Source organism: Garra rufa, chromosome 2, assembly GCF_049309525.1.
Source record: "Garra rufa chromosome 2, GarRuf1.0, whole genome shotgun sequence".
Lineage (NCBI taxonomy): Eukaryota > Metazoa > Chordata > Actinopteri > Cypriniformes > Cyprinidae > Garra > Garra rufa.
In genome coordinates, this window is record NC_133362.1 from 12,574,990 (window position 1) to 12,590,356 (window position 15,367).

The 15,367-nt window shown below is 34.9% G+C and overlaps 1 protein-coding gene across 1 annotated transcript in view; it reads right to left on the bottom strand.

The window, feature by feature from the left end:
- hpse2 (heparanase 2) overlaps window positions 1-15,367 on the bottom strand; it is a 106,793-nt gene that overhangs the window by 30,750 nt on the left and 60,676 nt on the right. The window contains exons 7-8 of the mRNA XM_073834584.1: window positions 6,236-6,329; window positions 5,204-5,356 (exon numbers count right to left, since the gene is read on the bottom strand). Coding sequence (XP_073690685.1) covers window positions 5,204-5,356; window positions 6,236-6,329 — 247 coding nt within the window. The remainder of the gene's footprint in view (window positions 1-5,203; window positions 5,357-6,235; window positions 6,330-15,367) is intronic.

Consider the following 15,367-nt stretch of genomic DNA (forward strand, 5'->3'; position numbering starts at 1 on the left):
CCCCTGTGGATCCCGTCACTTAAAAACCGATCAATCGAGATATTGATGGCCCGGCGTCTTCCTTTTTCCATGCACTGCTCTAGAAGTGATGCAGATGGTCGAATTACCTGTGTACTTGGTACATGGTCTAATATTAAATGCGCTTTTGTTTCAGTTTACGCTCCCAATGAATGTGATACTGTGTTTTATCAACAGCTTGTCGGCATGTTACTAAGTTTGAATGACTATTATCTTGTCATAGGAGGTGACTTCAATGCTGTGCATAATCCCATACTGGATAGATCTCAGATATCGCATTCCGATCAGACCTCTTCAAAATTATTTAATGACTTTATAAAACAAGTCAATGTGTGTGACATATGGCGATTGAGGAATGAGGCTATTAAAGACTACACCTTCTTCTCAGCTCGCCATAAGTCCTACTCTCGTATCGACTATCTGCTCATATCGCCGACCTTCATCCCATTTATTGAAAACGCTGATATTTTACCTCCCCAGTTACACTATGTCTTTTCCCATTTCCTGTTCCCTCTGGAAGTAAACGTTGGAGGTTTAACACATCTCTACTTCATGAACAAGAATTTATATCACGACTGCGCACCTCCCTAGTAGAGTTTATTGAACTGAACAGCAGCTCAACAAATAATCCTCAAGTGTTATGGGAGGTAACAAAATGTTTTATTCGAGGAAAATGTATTGCTTTCTCCTCTTTTCGTCAGAAGTCTAGGAATGGCCGTAGGATTGAGCTAGAGAGACAAGTTCAGGCGGTGGAACAGGATCTCAAAAATACATATTGTCAACGAAAAGAAAAAGAATTAAATGCACTCAAATCAGAGTTAAAAGAGCTGCTCTTATATAGAGCCCAATTTATTATGCACCGTACAAAACAGTCTTACTACTTTAATGGGGAAAGGCCAAGTAAATTATTAGCGCTACGGATTAAACAGATGGAATTTAGAGCAAATATATATGCTATAAAGAAGGATGGCATCGTACATAATCAATCCAAAGATATAAATCAGATCTTTAAATCTTACTATGAACAACTATATACTTCTAATTCTTCCTCTAGTTATCAACAAAATATATCTTTTCTTCAGCAGTTTCCCCTCCCCAAATTTGATGAACATCACTTAGAGATGCTAAATGGCCCACTGTCATTAGAGGAACTGAAATTGGCGCTAGACTCCATGCCAAAAAATAAAGCTCCAGGTTGTGATGGAATTCCTCCTGAATTAATTTCTGCCATCTGGGATATAGTATCATCACTGATTCTTTTATCTTTGCAATTGAAAATGGAACCTTTCATAAGGACCAAAACACAGCTCTCATAACCCTTTTACTTAAGAAGGGCAAAGATCCTTTAGAATGCGCCAGTTATCGGCCCATTAGTTTAATCAACACAGATGTAAAACTCTTTGCTAAAACTTTAGCCCACAGACTAAGTAATTGTATAGGTAAAATCATAAACTACGATCAGTCTGGTTTTCTTAAAGATCGCTTCGCCTCCGATAACATTAGGCGACTCCTACACATTATACATAAGTCCAGTTCCTATCAGACCTCATCCGCGGTCATTTCATTGGACGCGGAGAAGGCCTTTGATAGGATCGAATGGACTTTTCTTTGGGCGGTTCTTGATCATGTAGGGACTGGACAGGGATTTATCAAAATGGTCAAAACGCTTTACAATTGCTGTTCAGCACAGGCTCTTGCAGGCTCTTTAGCATCTTCCTCTTTTGCCCTTGGCCGGGGCACCCGCCAAGGATGCCCATTATCGCCCTTGCTTTTTACTTTATCAGTGGAACCACTGGCACAAGCAGTACATCAAACTTTAACTATACAACCCATTACCTGCGTAAATACCTTACATAAAATTTCTCTTCATGCTGACGATATTTTGCTCTATGTTTCTAATATTTCTGTGTCTGTTCCTGAGTGCATAAAGCTCTTTGACATATTTGGCAAACTCTCAGGTTACAAAATAAATTGGAGTATGCCTTTATGCCTCTGAATGAGGCAGCTAGACAAGAATCTAGTAGTTTACCTCCCTTGATTCCTATAGTTAAACAGTTCACATATTTGGGTATTACTATATTTCCTTCAATACATCTCATTTCTAATTGTAATTATAAAACTCTCCTGAATAGGATTAAGGAGGACTTAGACAGGTGGTCCCCCTTATGTCTAGCTCTTCACGGAAGAATATCCACAATCAAAATGAATGTGCTTCCCAGGGTTAATTTTTTATTCTCGATGTTGCCTCTTCCACCGCCTGAAGGTTTTTTCAAGGAGCTGAATACGGCCACTTCTAGATTTATATGGAGGAAGAAAAAACCTAGAATTCGATTTAAGACGATGCAGCGTAAGAAATTAGATGGAGGTCTGTCATTTCCTGATTTTGAAGTATACAATCTAGCTTTTCCGATAAGGGGAATCAAATCCTGGGCTAACTCAGATTCTTTAGTTCCATGGCGAGTTCTGGAGGCGAATATTATCCATCCTGTCCGCTTACAGGATATCCTTTTTTCAGGTATTTCAAAATCTCTAAAGAAAACTTATGGACCAATTATTGAACATTCACTAGATGCATGGAAAAAGGTGGAGAAAATTACAGGTGGCCCATTTTTGTATACTAAGTCAACTCCAATATGGCATAATAATCGTTTATGCACGGGTAACAAACCTTTTGTTTTTAAAGCTTGGTCTGATGCTGGAGTTCATACATTGAATGACATCTATTGTGATAATGGTCTCAAATCATTTCAGGAATTAAGTGCAGATTTCTCTTTACCTGGATCTTCTTTCTTTCTATATTTGAGACTAAGGTCAGCTTTAAAGGCATACGGTGTTCTCTGGGCTACCAATGTGCTACCGCATCCTCTGTGGGAGTGGTTGGATATTAATACTCCCGCTAGTGGCTTAGTTTCCAAGATTTATAATACAATTCTTTTACTGCAGTATACTTATATTCCAGCAATTCACTCTTGGGAAAGGGATGGTTTTGCTCAACCTGATTGGGACGTGGTATGGGCCAGATGTTTTTCCGTTTCTAAGAATCTTGCACATCAGATGATACATTATAAATGCATCAATAGGGCCTATATCACTCCCAGTGTATTATATAAGATGAAAGTTAGATCTGATCCATACTGTCATTTATGTAATAGAACTTCAATAGGTTCTTACTTGCACATGTTCTGGGAATGCCCAGTGGTGGTCCATCTTTGGAAATTTGTATGTTCTGTTCTTTCGGATTTTCTGCATTTAAATATACCTCGAGATCCCCTACTTTTTCTGTTGTTAGACGATTCCACTCTCCAGCTGAATGCTCATCATAAACGGACTTTATCAGCTGCAAGTACTGCCGCCAAAAAGACTATTTTGAAACTATGGATCGAACCTTTCACTCCCACAATTTCTGTCTGGCTATCATATTTCAGAGACATTGCCATGCTGGAAGGTACCACTGCCAGGCTCAATGGCGCCAAAGACAACACTATTCGGAGTTGGACAAATATTGCTGTGATGTTGCTAGATAGGTTAAAAAGTTGACATCCTTATGCTTATCTGACCTTTATTTCTCATATTCCTTTTCCTCTTTTATTGTACAAGTGGACAGCTTCATGGCATCTGTTTGTACATAGTTTTTTTTTTCTTTCTATGAACCGTGAATTGTGTTTCTGAATTGAAACTAAAAATCTGAATAAAAATGTTGATCATAAAAAAAAAAAATGACAGCAAAGACATTATTATGCAACAAAAGATTTCTATTTAAAAGAAATGCTGTTCTTTTCAAACTTTTTCAAAGTTTCAAGTAATCAAAGAATCTTGAAAAAATGGAAAAAACTAAAATATTAAGCAGCTTAATTGCTTTCGACATTGTTAACAATAAGAAATAAGAAACATTTCACATTATGACTGTTTTTATTGCATTTCTGATCAAATGGTAACATTTTACAACAAGGTTAAATATTTAACATTAGTTAACTACATTAATTAACATGAACTAAGAATGAACGATATTTCAGCATTTACTAACGCATTACTAAAATCACAAGTTGAGTTTGTTAACATTAGTTAATGCACTGTGAACTAAGATAAACTAACAACGAATGACTATTTTAATTAACTAATAGCCAAATATTAAAAAATAGTGCAATAAATGTATTGTTCATTGTTCGGTTTATGTTAGTTAATATGTTAACAAATGTGACCCTGGACCACAAAACCAGTCATAAGGGTCAATTTATTTAATTCATCATTTATACTAAAAGCTGAATTTCCATTGGTGTATGCTTTGTTAGGATAAGACAATATTTGGCCGAGATACAACTATTTAATAAAATCTGGAATACTGAAAAGAAAATCACCTTTAAATTAGTCCATATGAAGTTCTGATATATTCACAGTAGGAAATTTACTAAATGTCTTCATTGACCATAATCTTCACTTAACCCCTTAACTGTCACCTGTCCTTTTACAAATAAATCCTAATCTAATCATGACAAACTATATATCATTGGAAAGACTCTAAATAATAGATATTTAGAGTAATATCTAAAGAATAGATATTTTACCATTTTTTATGTTACAAATTATTTAGGAAAAGAGTTTGGACCTTTGTCACAAACATTTCCTTGTTGCCTTTTTCCCTATCACGCTTTAGAAATCATAAGAAATGATATATCAGTTGAAAACTTAAAATCTCAAAATTCACCCTTTGAAAACCATCTTAAAATCAGACACTGCATTAAAATGGAAAATGTACATCAAAATCATATTACAAAATGTTTTCGTTCATGAATTATACAAAAAAAAAAGTTTGAATATTGCATTTTTACATCTATGTTGAAAAACGGGAGTGGCAGTTAAGGGGTTAATATCCTAATAATTTTTGGCATAAAAGAAAATTGATCATTTTGACCAATTTAGTGTATTTTGGCTATTGCTACAAATATACCTGTGCTACTTCAGACTGGTTTTGTGGTCCAGGGTCACAAATGACACCTTATTGTAACGTGTTACCAAATGCAACCTTGGTCAGAACAGAGGACTTCTTTTAGAAATGTTTTGAATGTTATTGTAGCTAAAAATAATGAACAAATGAATACATTTAATAATAAAATTGATGTGCTATCCAAAATTAATAACAAATGTTGGTTATCTTTTAAAAGCCAGGTACACAAACACAACATTTTGCCCATGCAGCCGACCGATAAAAATCTGCATCCTGACTCCTGTTTTTGCGCTCAATATAAATCAGACTGTCCACGAACAGTCCGTGGGCATGATTTGAGATGAGATCCCAACTCTCCAACTTCAACACAACACACAGCAGCTTGCCGTCCAGAGTCTGGTTATAATAGAGCATATGTTGGGTATTAAGCATATTCCATAATAAGCCAAAGAAAGCCTCTCATACTGATTCAGACACACTGTGAACCTCAGGACTTGCTGTAGTGAGTGACAGCTGTAGAATCAACGCTAAAGCATAAATCGCCTCTTATAATAAATCTATAAATTGTCACAGACAGCAAGATGTGTCACCAAACCATCAAAAAACACCTGCAGATCCACTCCATAAAAAAAAGATGTGAATTCCATCTTTCAATACTGATTTTATGTTAAATGACCTTTGGATTTGAAGTTCAGAAGTGGAGTAAGCACTTGTTCGTCTGACATTACGCATGTATTAGGCTCTAATCACCGTCCCACCGGGTATGGGAGTGATCAAAACTTTGGCGTCTTTTGTTTGATATTTGTGAGGAAGGCCAGTTTTCCCTCTCTTTCACTTTTCGGGGAACACTGGACCAGATGTGTGAGTTCGAGATACATAAAACAGGAGAGCTGTGTATTTATAGATTGGGCCTCCTGAGGGAAGTCTTAAATGTTGTGAAACCTGGTACTGCTTATTAGACCAAAAGGGGACTGTTCCCAGAGCAGCTGAGACATCACAAGGCTGAGGGGGGAACTTGTAAATTGTAAACCCAATCAAACGCTTTCCTCCTTTACTGCGCCCTGACCCATGCTCCCTTAACGGTAGGCCACCTATCAGATCGGCGACAGCTTGTTTGGATGGTGCAGCTGAGGACAAACCTGGGGCCCTCAAGATAAACACAGTTAATGAGCACTGGAGGGACTTACACACTCTCACAACAACAACCTTAACGCATATTAGCACATCGCAGACCAACAAAAATCTCTAGGCTGATTGTCTTTAAAAAACCCTTACCTTTAACACTTTAGTAATCTGCTCAGACAGGGTGTCCAGGAGTCTCGTCTTCAAGAAGTCTTCCACTTTGGTCACCCGCCTGTCAATGTAGTAACTGCACATATAAGAGAACATCTTCGTAAGAGCTATGAAATATTATATGTTGTATGTAATTCAATAAAAAAGTATGTATATTAATATATATTTATATATAAATATGTATTTATATATTAATATAATATACACTACTGTTCAAAAAATTAGTAGAGAGTAAGATGAATTAATGTTTTTGAAAAAATCTTTATTTGATCAAAAATGCAGTAAAACTGTAATTGTTAAATACTACAACAATTGAAAACTTTTTATTGTATATTCAGTGCCCTGCAAAAGTATTCATACCCCTTCATTTCTTTCATGTTTATGTTGCTGCCTTATGTTAAACTGCTTTAAATTACTTCTCTTACACATCAATCTAGACTCTATACAACATAATGACAAAGCAAAAACAACCGTCACAACTATTCAAAATAACAAACAAAAATGTATTGTAACTAAAATAAGTACATTGCATAAGTAACTCAGTATTTTGCTGAAGCACCTTTACAGCCTCAAGTCTTTTTGGCTATGATGCAACAAGCTTTGCTCATCAGAATTTGGTATTTATCTGCCATTTTTCTCCTCACTTCTTCACCTCTCAAGCTCTGTCAGCTCGGATGGGGGCTGGCAGACATTTTCAGGTTTCTCCAGAAATGTGTGAATGGGCTGGGCCACTCAAGGACGTTCACAGAGTTGTCTATAAGGCACTCTTGCTATGTGCTTAGGGTCATTGTCCTGTTGGAAGGTGAACCTTCTTGCCCAGTCTGAGGTTCTGAATGCTCTGGACTGGGTTTTCATTAAGGCCATCTCAATATCTTGGTGCATTGAGCTTTTCTTCTACTCTGACGAGTCCCTTAGTTCCTGCCACTAAAAAAACGCTACCAGCACACTTTACTTTTGCAATGGTATTTTGCAGGTGATGAAGGTTGGCTGGTTTCCTTTAAACATGATGCTTGGGATTGAGGTACATCAGACCAAAGAATCTTGTTTCTCACAGTCTAAAGGTCCTTTAGGTGCTTTTTTGCCAATTCCAAGTGTGTTTTCATGTGTCTTCACTGAGGAGAGGATTGAGTCTTGCCACACCACCATAAAGCCCAGATTGGTGGAGTGTTGCAGTGATATTTGTTTTTCTGTAGGTCTCTCCTATCTCCACATATGATCATGGAACTAAACTAGAGTGACTATCAGGTTCTTGTTCACCTTTCCAACCAAGACCCTGCTCCATCAATTGCTTAGTTTGGCCAAGAGGGCAACTCTAGGAAGAGCCCTGGTTGTTTCAAACTTCTTCCATTAAGGGTAACGGAGACTATATGCTTCTGTAAAAAAAAAAAAAAAAAAAATGCAGCATTTTTTCTTCTGAACTCTTCCCCGGAAGTGTGTAGCTTAATGCAGTCCTGTTTCTGAGCTCTACAGGCAGTTATTTGACCACTGGGCTTGGTTTTTGCTCTAATATGCATTTTTTTTTAGCTTTTAGACCTTTTATTAAGATGTGTGTGCCTTTCCAAATCATACCCATTCAATTGAATTTGCCACAGGTTAACTACACACGAAGTGTAGTAACATCTACAAGCAATATGAATGCTCCTGAGCTAAATTTCAACTGTCCTAGATCAGGGTATGAATACTTATGCAATTAAATCATTAAAGTTTTTTATTTTTAATACATTTGCAAAGATTTTTAAGATGCTTTGCCATTAGGGCATATGGAGTGTAGGTTGATAAAAGTAATTTAAAGCAGTTTAACATAAGGCAGGCAAAAAATGAAGAGGTATGAATACTTTCGCTAAGCACTGTATACACGCACAGACAAGTAATGCAAGTTACATAATTAGATTACTTGTGTGTGTGCGTGTGCCCACTAAACCATATTTTGGGGACAAATTTGTACCTAAATATAAGCAAAATCGCCCCAAAAAAAAAAAATTTAATTCTAAAAATACAGAGTTTCTGTTAGGGGTAGGTTTAGGTTAGATAATGTATAACTATCTGTAAAACAACAGAAGTCTACGTAATGTCCTCATTTAGATAGCTAAGTAAAATTGTGTGTGTGTGTGTGTGTGTGTGTGTGTGTGTGTGTGTGTGTGTGTGTGTGTACTGGTATTCATCACGTTGTGGGGACCAAATGTCCCCACAAGGATAGGAATACCAGTAAATTTTGACCTTGTGGGGACATTTCTGAGGTCCCCATGAGGAAACAGGCTTATAAATCATGCACAATGAGTTTTTTTGAGGAAGTAAAAGTGTGCACAATCTCCTGTGAGGGCTAGGTTTAGGTGTAGGGTAGGTGTAGGGTGATAGAAAGTACGGTTTGTACAGTATAAAAACCATTACGCCTATGGAATGTCCCCATAAAACATGTAAACCAGTGTGTGTGTGTGTGTGTGTGTGTGTGTGTGTGTGTGTGTGTGTGTGTTTCTCAAGCTACACAGACTATACTGTGATTCAACAACTGATTTCTACATTTCCACCTAAAAATGATTAGAATATCAAAATATTTTCTCTCAGAAAAAATCCTGTTACTGGAAAAACATCAAATAAAACAAATGGCAATGTTATTAATCATAATGTTACCAGTACAATATGGAATAACACAGTCCACATTTTCCCAGTTCAGTGAACAAAGTTCAAAATATGAATTAAAGGCATTAAGGCCAGTCTGTAGGTTTAAAGACAAAATAACTAACAGATTGAGCCCATGAATTATATTAAGATGTAAAAGCAGACAGCGGTGACAGGAGACAGAGCTCTTACAGGTCAAAGAGCCACTGCAGTGAGCGAGTAAGTAAGTAAGAGAGAGAGAGAGAAAGAGAGGAGTTCGGGATGAAGTAGCTGTGGGCCAGCCATCTGGATAAGGGTGTGAAAAGAGGGCCTCAATGAACTGCACTGTTTTCAAGCAATATGTCTGAAGATCTTGACATATCTGAAGGAAAAGTGGTTCTCTGCGGACACTGACCCTCGAAATTTATAAGCTCTAAGGGATTAAAGCTGTACAACTCTAGAGGCAACAAATCTTCATTATCTCTAGACCCCAAACAGCAATGAACAACGCTCAACCTCCCTAGTATTATATTTAGCTAATGTGTCTCCATTTGTGGTGTTTTAGATTCTGCTTTTAAGGTACATTCTAAACAACTGACTTCTGAATTTAGCATTCAAAAGGGAGTAGTCTGAAATACAAGTGGAAGAAAAGCGCATCTGTTTTACGGAAGACAGAGTATCATATAAGATATAAGAGATAAAGAATATATTAGATAAAGGTTTTATTGCTCCAAGGGTTTTCTTTTATAGCACAGCAGCCTTAATTGAATTCTAATGTTTTATTTTCATATTAACTTTGTTTCAGATGTCTCCTCTAAAATTTTTCTAAAAAGTTTTCAACGTTGATAATAAGAAGAAATGCCAATCAAATCAGCATATTAGAATGATTTCTGAAGACTGGAGTAATGATGCTGGAAATTCAGCATTGCCAACAGAAATGTAAAAATACTTTATAAAATATAAAGTATACAGTAGAAGCAGGAAACTGCATATGCTTCAATTTGTAAAAACAATTTAGATAATAAAGAAAAATGTATGAAATGGCATGATGCTGTGATACCATTCCCCATTTAGTGTGTTTTTAATGTCACATAAAGCAGGAAAAATTGTAGTATACAGTGTAAATATAGAGCAAACCATTAAAATGAATAATTTCACATCTACACTAAAACAAATTGGTGTAGAAATGAAGTAAATTTCAAAATTTAAGTACAAAGAAAAGGCAGGTAACATAAAACTAAACACTATTTTAGAAGTGAATTGAACGTAGAAAGGCTAAAATTGTGTTTTCTTTGTAAAATGCATTTCAATAACCTTTGAAAAATCACTTTTACAGTGCACAAGAGCCACACAAGCTGTTTAAATAACTTGTAAGGGCTCTTATTCCGGGAATCCTCCTTTACAGTAACATGATAATTGCGCATCAGAATGTGTGAGCGCATATGGCTTGAGTTTGACTAAGTAAGTGGTGTTTTTATGAAATCTTCCTCTCTGACACCCTTTCCTACTGCCGTTTCCTTTAATCAGGGTTGACCTCTAGATTAATGAGTCTGTTTAGGCCACCCTCTCTCTCCCTACGCAGGGGGGCAGTCTAATTGAGGGAGAAATGCAAACTTGTTTATGTCCTTATAACTTTTAATGACCGCAGCTATTGCATGTACTTGATAAAACACTTCTCATTACTGAATAATTCAAAGCCACTCAGCATGGAACTAATTAAAGTCATTGAAAGCACATCCAGCCGCCATTGTGCTGGGAGATAAAAGAAAGCCGCTAATGAGCTTGTTTCTGATTATCAAGGTTCACCATATTGCAACGCAGTGTTGACTCCAGCGCTTTCTGAGTGAGAGGTTATAAAAGCGACAGCCCATCTGAAGGAAAACTCAACAAGAACGAGATGTTTAAAAAATAGCCTGGTGCATTTCGCTGAAGCTCTCTGAACATAGCATCTGTGATTTCTCATGATATCACACAGGAAAAACTCTAGTTGACCTGGAACTCGCCCTGTCTGTCTGCAGCAGTCGGCAATGAGTGCTCGGGTCAGACATGAGCCTGGCGCTGTGGTTATAAAACACAAAACAGTCTCATGTCCAGACAAACTTTTTCAGGGCTGAACAATGTTTTTTTTTCTGATTTGGGTCCCTGCACAAAACATAAAAAAAAAAAAAAAAAAAATATATATATATATATATATATATACACATAAAAGTTTAATTAAAATATATATTTTTATTTACCTATGTAATTTTCTTTACAAAACTTTTTGAATTAAAAAAAATTGAATACAATACAGTTTTTAATGTTAAAATTGCCCCTGTTATCAAGTTGACTTGAGAAAATGCTATTTAAACTTCTTACTATTCGTCTTCTGAGACTAAAGTTTCTGACTCTACAACCACCAAACCAAATCTTCAGACTGTTCTGACTTAGTGTGCTATAAAACTATACAAACTCTGACTGTCAAAATTCAAACTTAAAACTCCCAAAAGAAGATAAAAATCATAAAAATCCCACAGACTTGCATTAACAGAATGTCCAGATGAGCCAGGACTTTTCAAACTCCAACTGTCAAAATTCAAATTTTAAATCCCAGAAGAAGATTAAAAATCATAAAAACCCATAGACTTACATTGACGAAATGTTCAGATGAGCCAAGACATTTCAAACTCCAACTGTCAAAAATTCAAATTTAAACTCACAGAGGAAGATAAAAAAAAAAAAAAAATCATAAAATCCCACAGACTTACAATAATGGAATGTTCAGATCAGCCAAGACTTTTCAAACTCCAAGTGTCAAAATTCAAATTTAAACTCCTAGAAGATTAAAAATCATAAAATCTCATAGACTCACATTAATGAAATGTTCAGATCAGCCAAGCCTTTTCCGACTTCAACTGTCAAAATTCAAATTCAAACTCCCATAAAAAGATTAAAAATCATAAAAATCCCACAGATTTACATTAATGGAATGTTCAGACGAACCGAGACTATTCAAACTCCAAGTTTCAAAATTCAAATTTAAACTCCCAGAAGAAGATTAAAAATCATAAAAGCCCACAGATTTATATTAATTAAGTGTTTAGATGAGCCGGGACTTCTCAAACTCCAAGTGCCAAAATTCACATTTAAACTTCCAGAAGAAGATTAAAAATCATAAAAATCCCATAGACTTACATCAATGGAATGTTAAGAAGAGCCAAGACTTTTCAAACTCCAACTGTCAAAATTCAAATTTTAACTCCCAAAAGAAGATTAAAAATCATAAAGTCCCACAGATTTATATTAATGGAATGTTCAGATGAGCCATGACTTTTCAAACTCCAAATGTCAAAATTCAAATTTGAACTCACGAAAGAAGATAAAAATCATAAAAATCTTATAGACTTATATTAATGGAACGTTCAGAAGAGCCAAGACTTTTTAATCTCCAAATGATAAATAAAAAAAAAAATAATAATAATAATAATAATAATTCACAAGTAATTTTGTTTGTTAGTTAGTTATTGTCAGAGGAGGACAAATATACAGATGTCAAAAAAGGGAAAATTCCACCTCAAGAGCTGTTCACATTATTTTTGTAAAGAAAATGTAACATTTAAAAATGAATGTTTCATTTAAAAATAAGAAAATGTAGCATTTTCTTAAAAAATACTTAAATTATTTGTTGTAACTTTAACTTATTTATTGAAAAATGTCTTTACAAAACGTTACAACAACTAATTTAAGTTATAAATTTGTAAAATAGTTTAACAAAGTGACAGCTATTCATTTATAAAACACACTTTATCCCAGACTCTGCTTATTTATCATTGTGAAGCAATTCTAACGTATGTTTCCAAGACTAATTCAAATCATTCACAATTTAGACAACTAGATAACTTCTTCAACATTCAGTACTTCACAGAAAACCAAATAGGCAAGCAACAGTTTTGTCAACTGGCTCAAAACTCTCTCAAACTCTGTCATCGAGCCACCAGAGCCAGCAAGAGATCCAGCTGTACAGACTTTCAGACAAAAAAAATTTGAAATTCATGCAACATCCAGAGCTGTATCTGCCATAATCAGTAAAAATAAACCAGGGGAAGTTCCACAGAAGTACACACATAGTTTACTGTTAACCCCGATAACTACTTCCTTTCCTAAAATTAATGACCTGATATCTGGCATTACCTCATTTTCTGGTCTAATGCGTCAAACTGGAAATTAGGGCTAGACTTAGAAGTGCAATTTGTCCATGTAAAACACACATCTCTATTTTAAGGATCTGGAAATCTTTTATGTAGTTTGATTATTGTTTGTTTTACATAGCTGGCTTTTATTTTGAAGGTCTTGTTTCACTGCAAACTCATTTTTGTCCCAAGTTTTTTGACATGCAGGTGAATGAATGAACATGGCAACATGCTAAAAATGCTAAACATTCAGTTTTATGCAAATACAATGCATAAATCAGACACTGCATTATTATTTGGTACAAAATCTGCCAGTTGCTAGAAATGGTGACTGATAATCATACAAAACAAAGGGCATCATTGCATCGCAACATCATTTATCCTCCTCAATTTATTGCCAGAAGACCGTGTGTTGTCAATGAACACCTGCCAAGCTCACCATATTTAACAAAAAGTTTGATGATTTGTTCGAAAATTTAAACTCCCAAAAGAAGATTAAAAATCATAAAAATGCCATAGACTTACATTGACAGAATGCTCAGATGAGCCAAGACTTTTTAAACTCCAACTGTCAAAATTCAAATTTAAACTCCCAGAAGAAGATAAAAAATTATAAAAATCCCACATTTTTTTAATAATGGAATGTTCAGAGTAGCTGAGACTATTCATATTCCAAGTGTCAAAATTCAAAATTAAACTCCCAAAAGATGATTAAAAATCATAAAAATCACATAGACTTACATTGACAGAATGTTCAGATGAGCCAAGACTTTTTAAACTTCAACTGTCAAAATTTTAAATGTAAACTCCCAGAAGAAGATTAAAAATCATAAAAATCCCACAGATTTACAATAATGGAATGTTCAGAGTAGACGAGACTATTCATATTCCAAGTGTCAAAATTCAAATTTAAACTCCCAAAAGAAGATTAAAAATCATAAAAATGCCATAGACTTACATTGACAGAATGCTCAGATGAGCCAAGACTTTTCAAACTCCAACTGTCAAAATTCAAATTTAAACTCCCAGAAGACCATTAAAAATGATAAAAATCCCACATTTTTTTAATAATGGAATGTTCAGAGTAGCTGAGACTATTCATATTCCAAGTGTCAAAATTCAAAATTAAACTCCCAAAAGATGATTAAAAATCATAAAAATCACATAGATTAACATTGACAGAATGTTCAGATGAGCCAAGACTTTTTAAACTTCAACTGTCAATATTCAAATTTAAACTCCCAGGAGAAGAATAAAAATCCCACAGATTTTCAATGATGGAATGTTCAGAGTAGCCGAGACTATTCATATTCCAAGTGTCAAAATTCAAATGTAAACTCCCAGAAGAAGATTAAAAATCATAAAAATCCCATAGACTTACATTGACAGAATGCTCAGATGAGCCAAGACTTTTTAAACTCCAACTGTCAAAATTCAAATTTAAACTCCCAGAAGAAGATAAAAAATTATAAAAATCCCACATTTTTTTAATAATGGAATGTTCAGAGTAGCTGAGACTATTCATATTCCAAGTGTCAAAATTCAAAATTAAACTCCCAAAAGATGATTAAAAATCATAAAAATCACATAGACTTACATTGACAGAATGTTCAGATGAGCCAAGACTTTTTAAACTTCAACTGTCAAAATTTTAAATGTAAACTCCCAGAAGAAGATTAAAAATCATAAAAATCCCACAGATTTACAATAATGGAATGTTCAGAGTAGACGAGACTATTCATATTCCAAGTGTCAAAATTCAAATTTAAACTCCCAAAAGAAGATTAAAAATCATAAAAATGCCATAGACTTACATTGACAGAATGCTCAGATGAGCCAAGACTTTTCAAACTCCAACTGTCAAAATTCAAATTTAAACTCCCAGAAGACCATTAAAAATGATAAAAATCCCACATTTTTTTAATAATGGAATGTTCAGAGTAGCTGAGACTATTCATATTCCAAGTGTCAAAATTCAAAATTAAACTCCCAAAAGATGATTAAAAATCATAAAAATCACATAGATTAACTTTGACAGAATGTTCAGATGAGCCAAGACTTTTTAAACTTCAACTGTCAATATTCAAATTTAAACTCCCAGGAGAAGAATAAAAATCCCACAGATTTTCAATGATGGAATGTTCAGAGTAGCCGAGACTATTCATATTCCAAGTGTCAAAATTCAAATGTAAACTCCCAGAAGAAGATTAAAAATCATAAAAATCCCATAGACTTACATTGACAGAATGTTCCGATGAGCCAAGACTTTTCAAACTCCAACTGTCAAAACTTTCTTGTCTGGTTTTCTCAAGCTAACTTCAAAGTTTTTTTTTTATCTAGCTAAATGTTT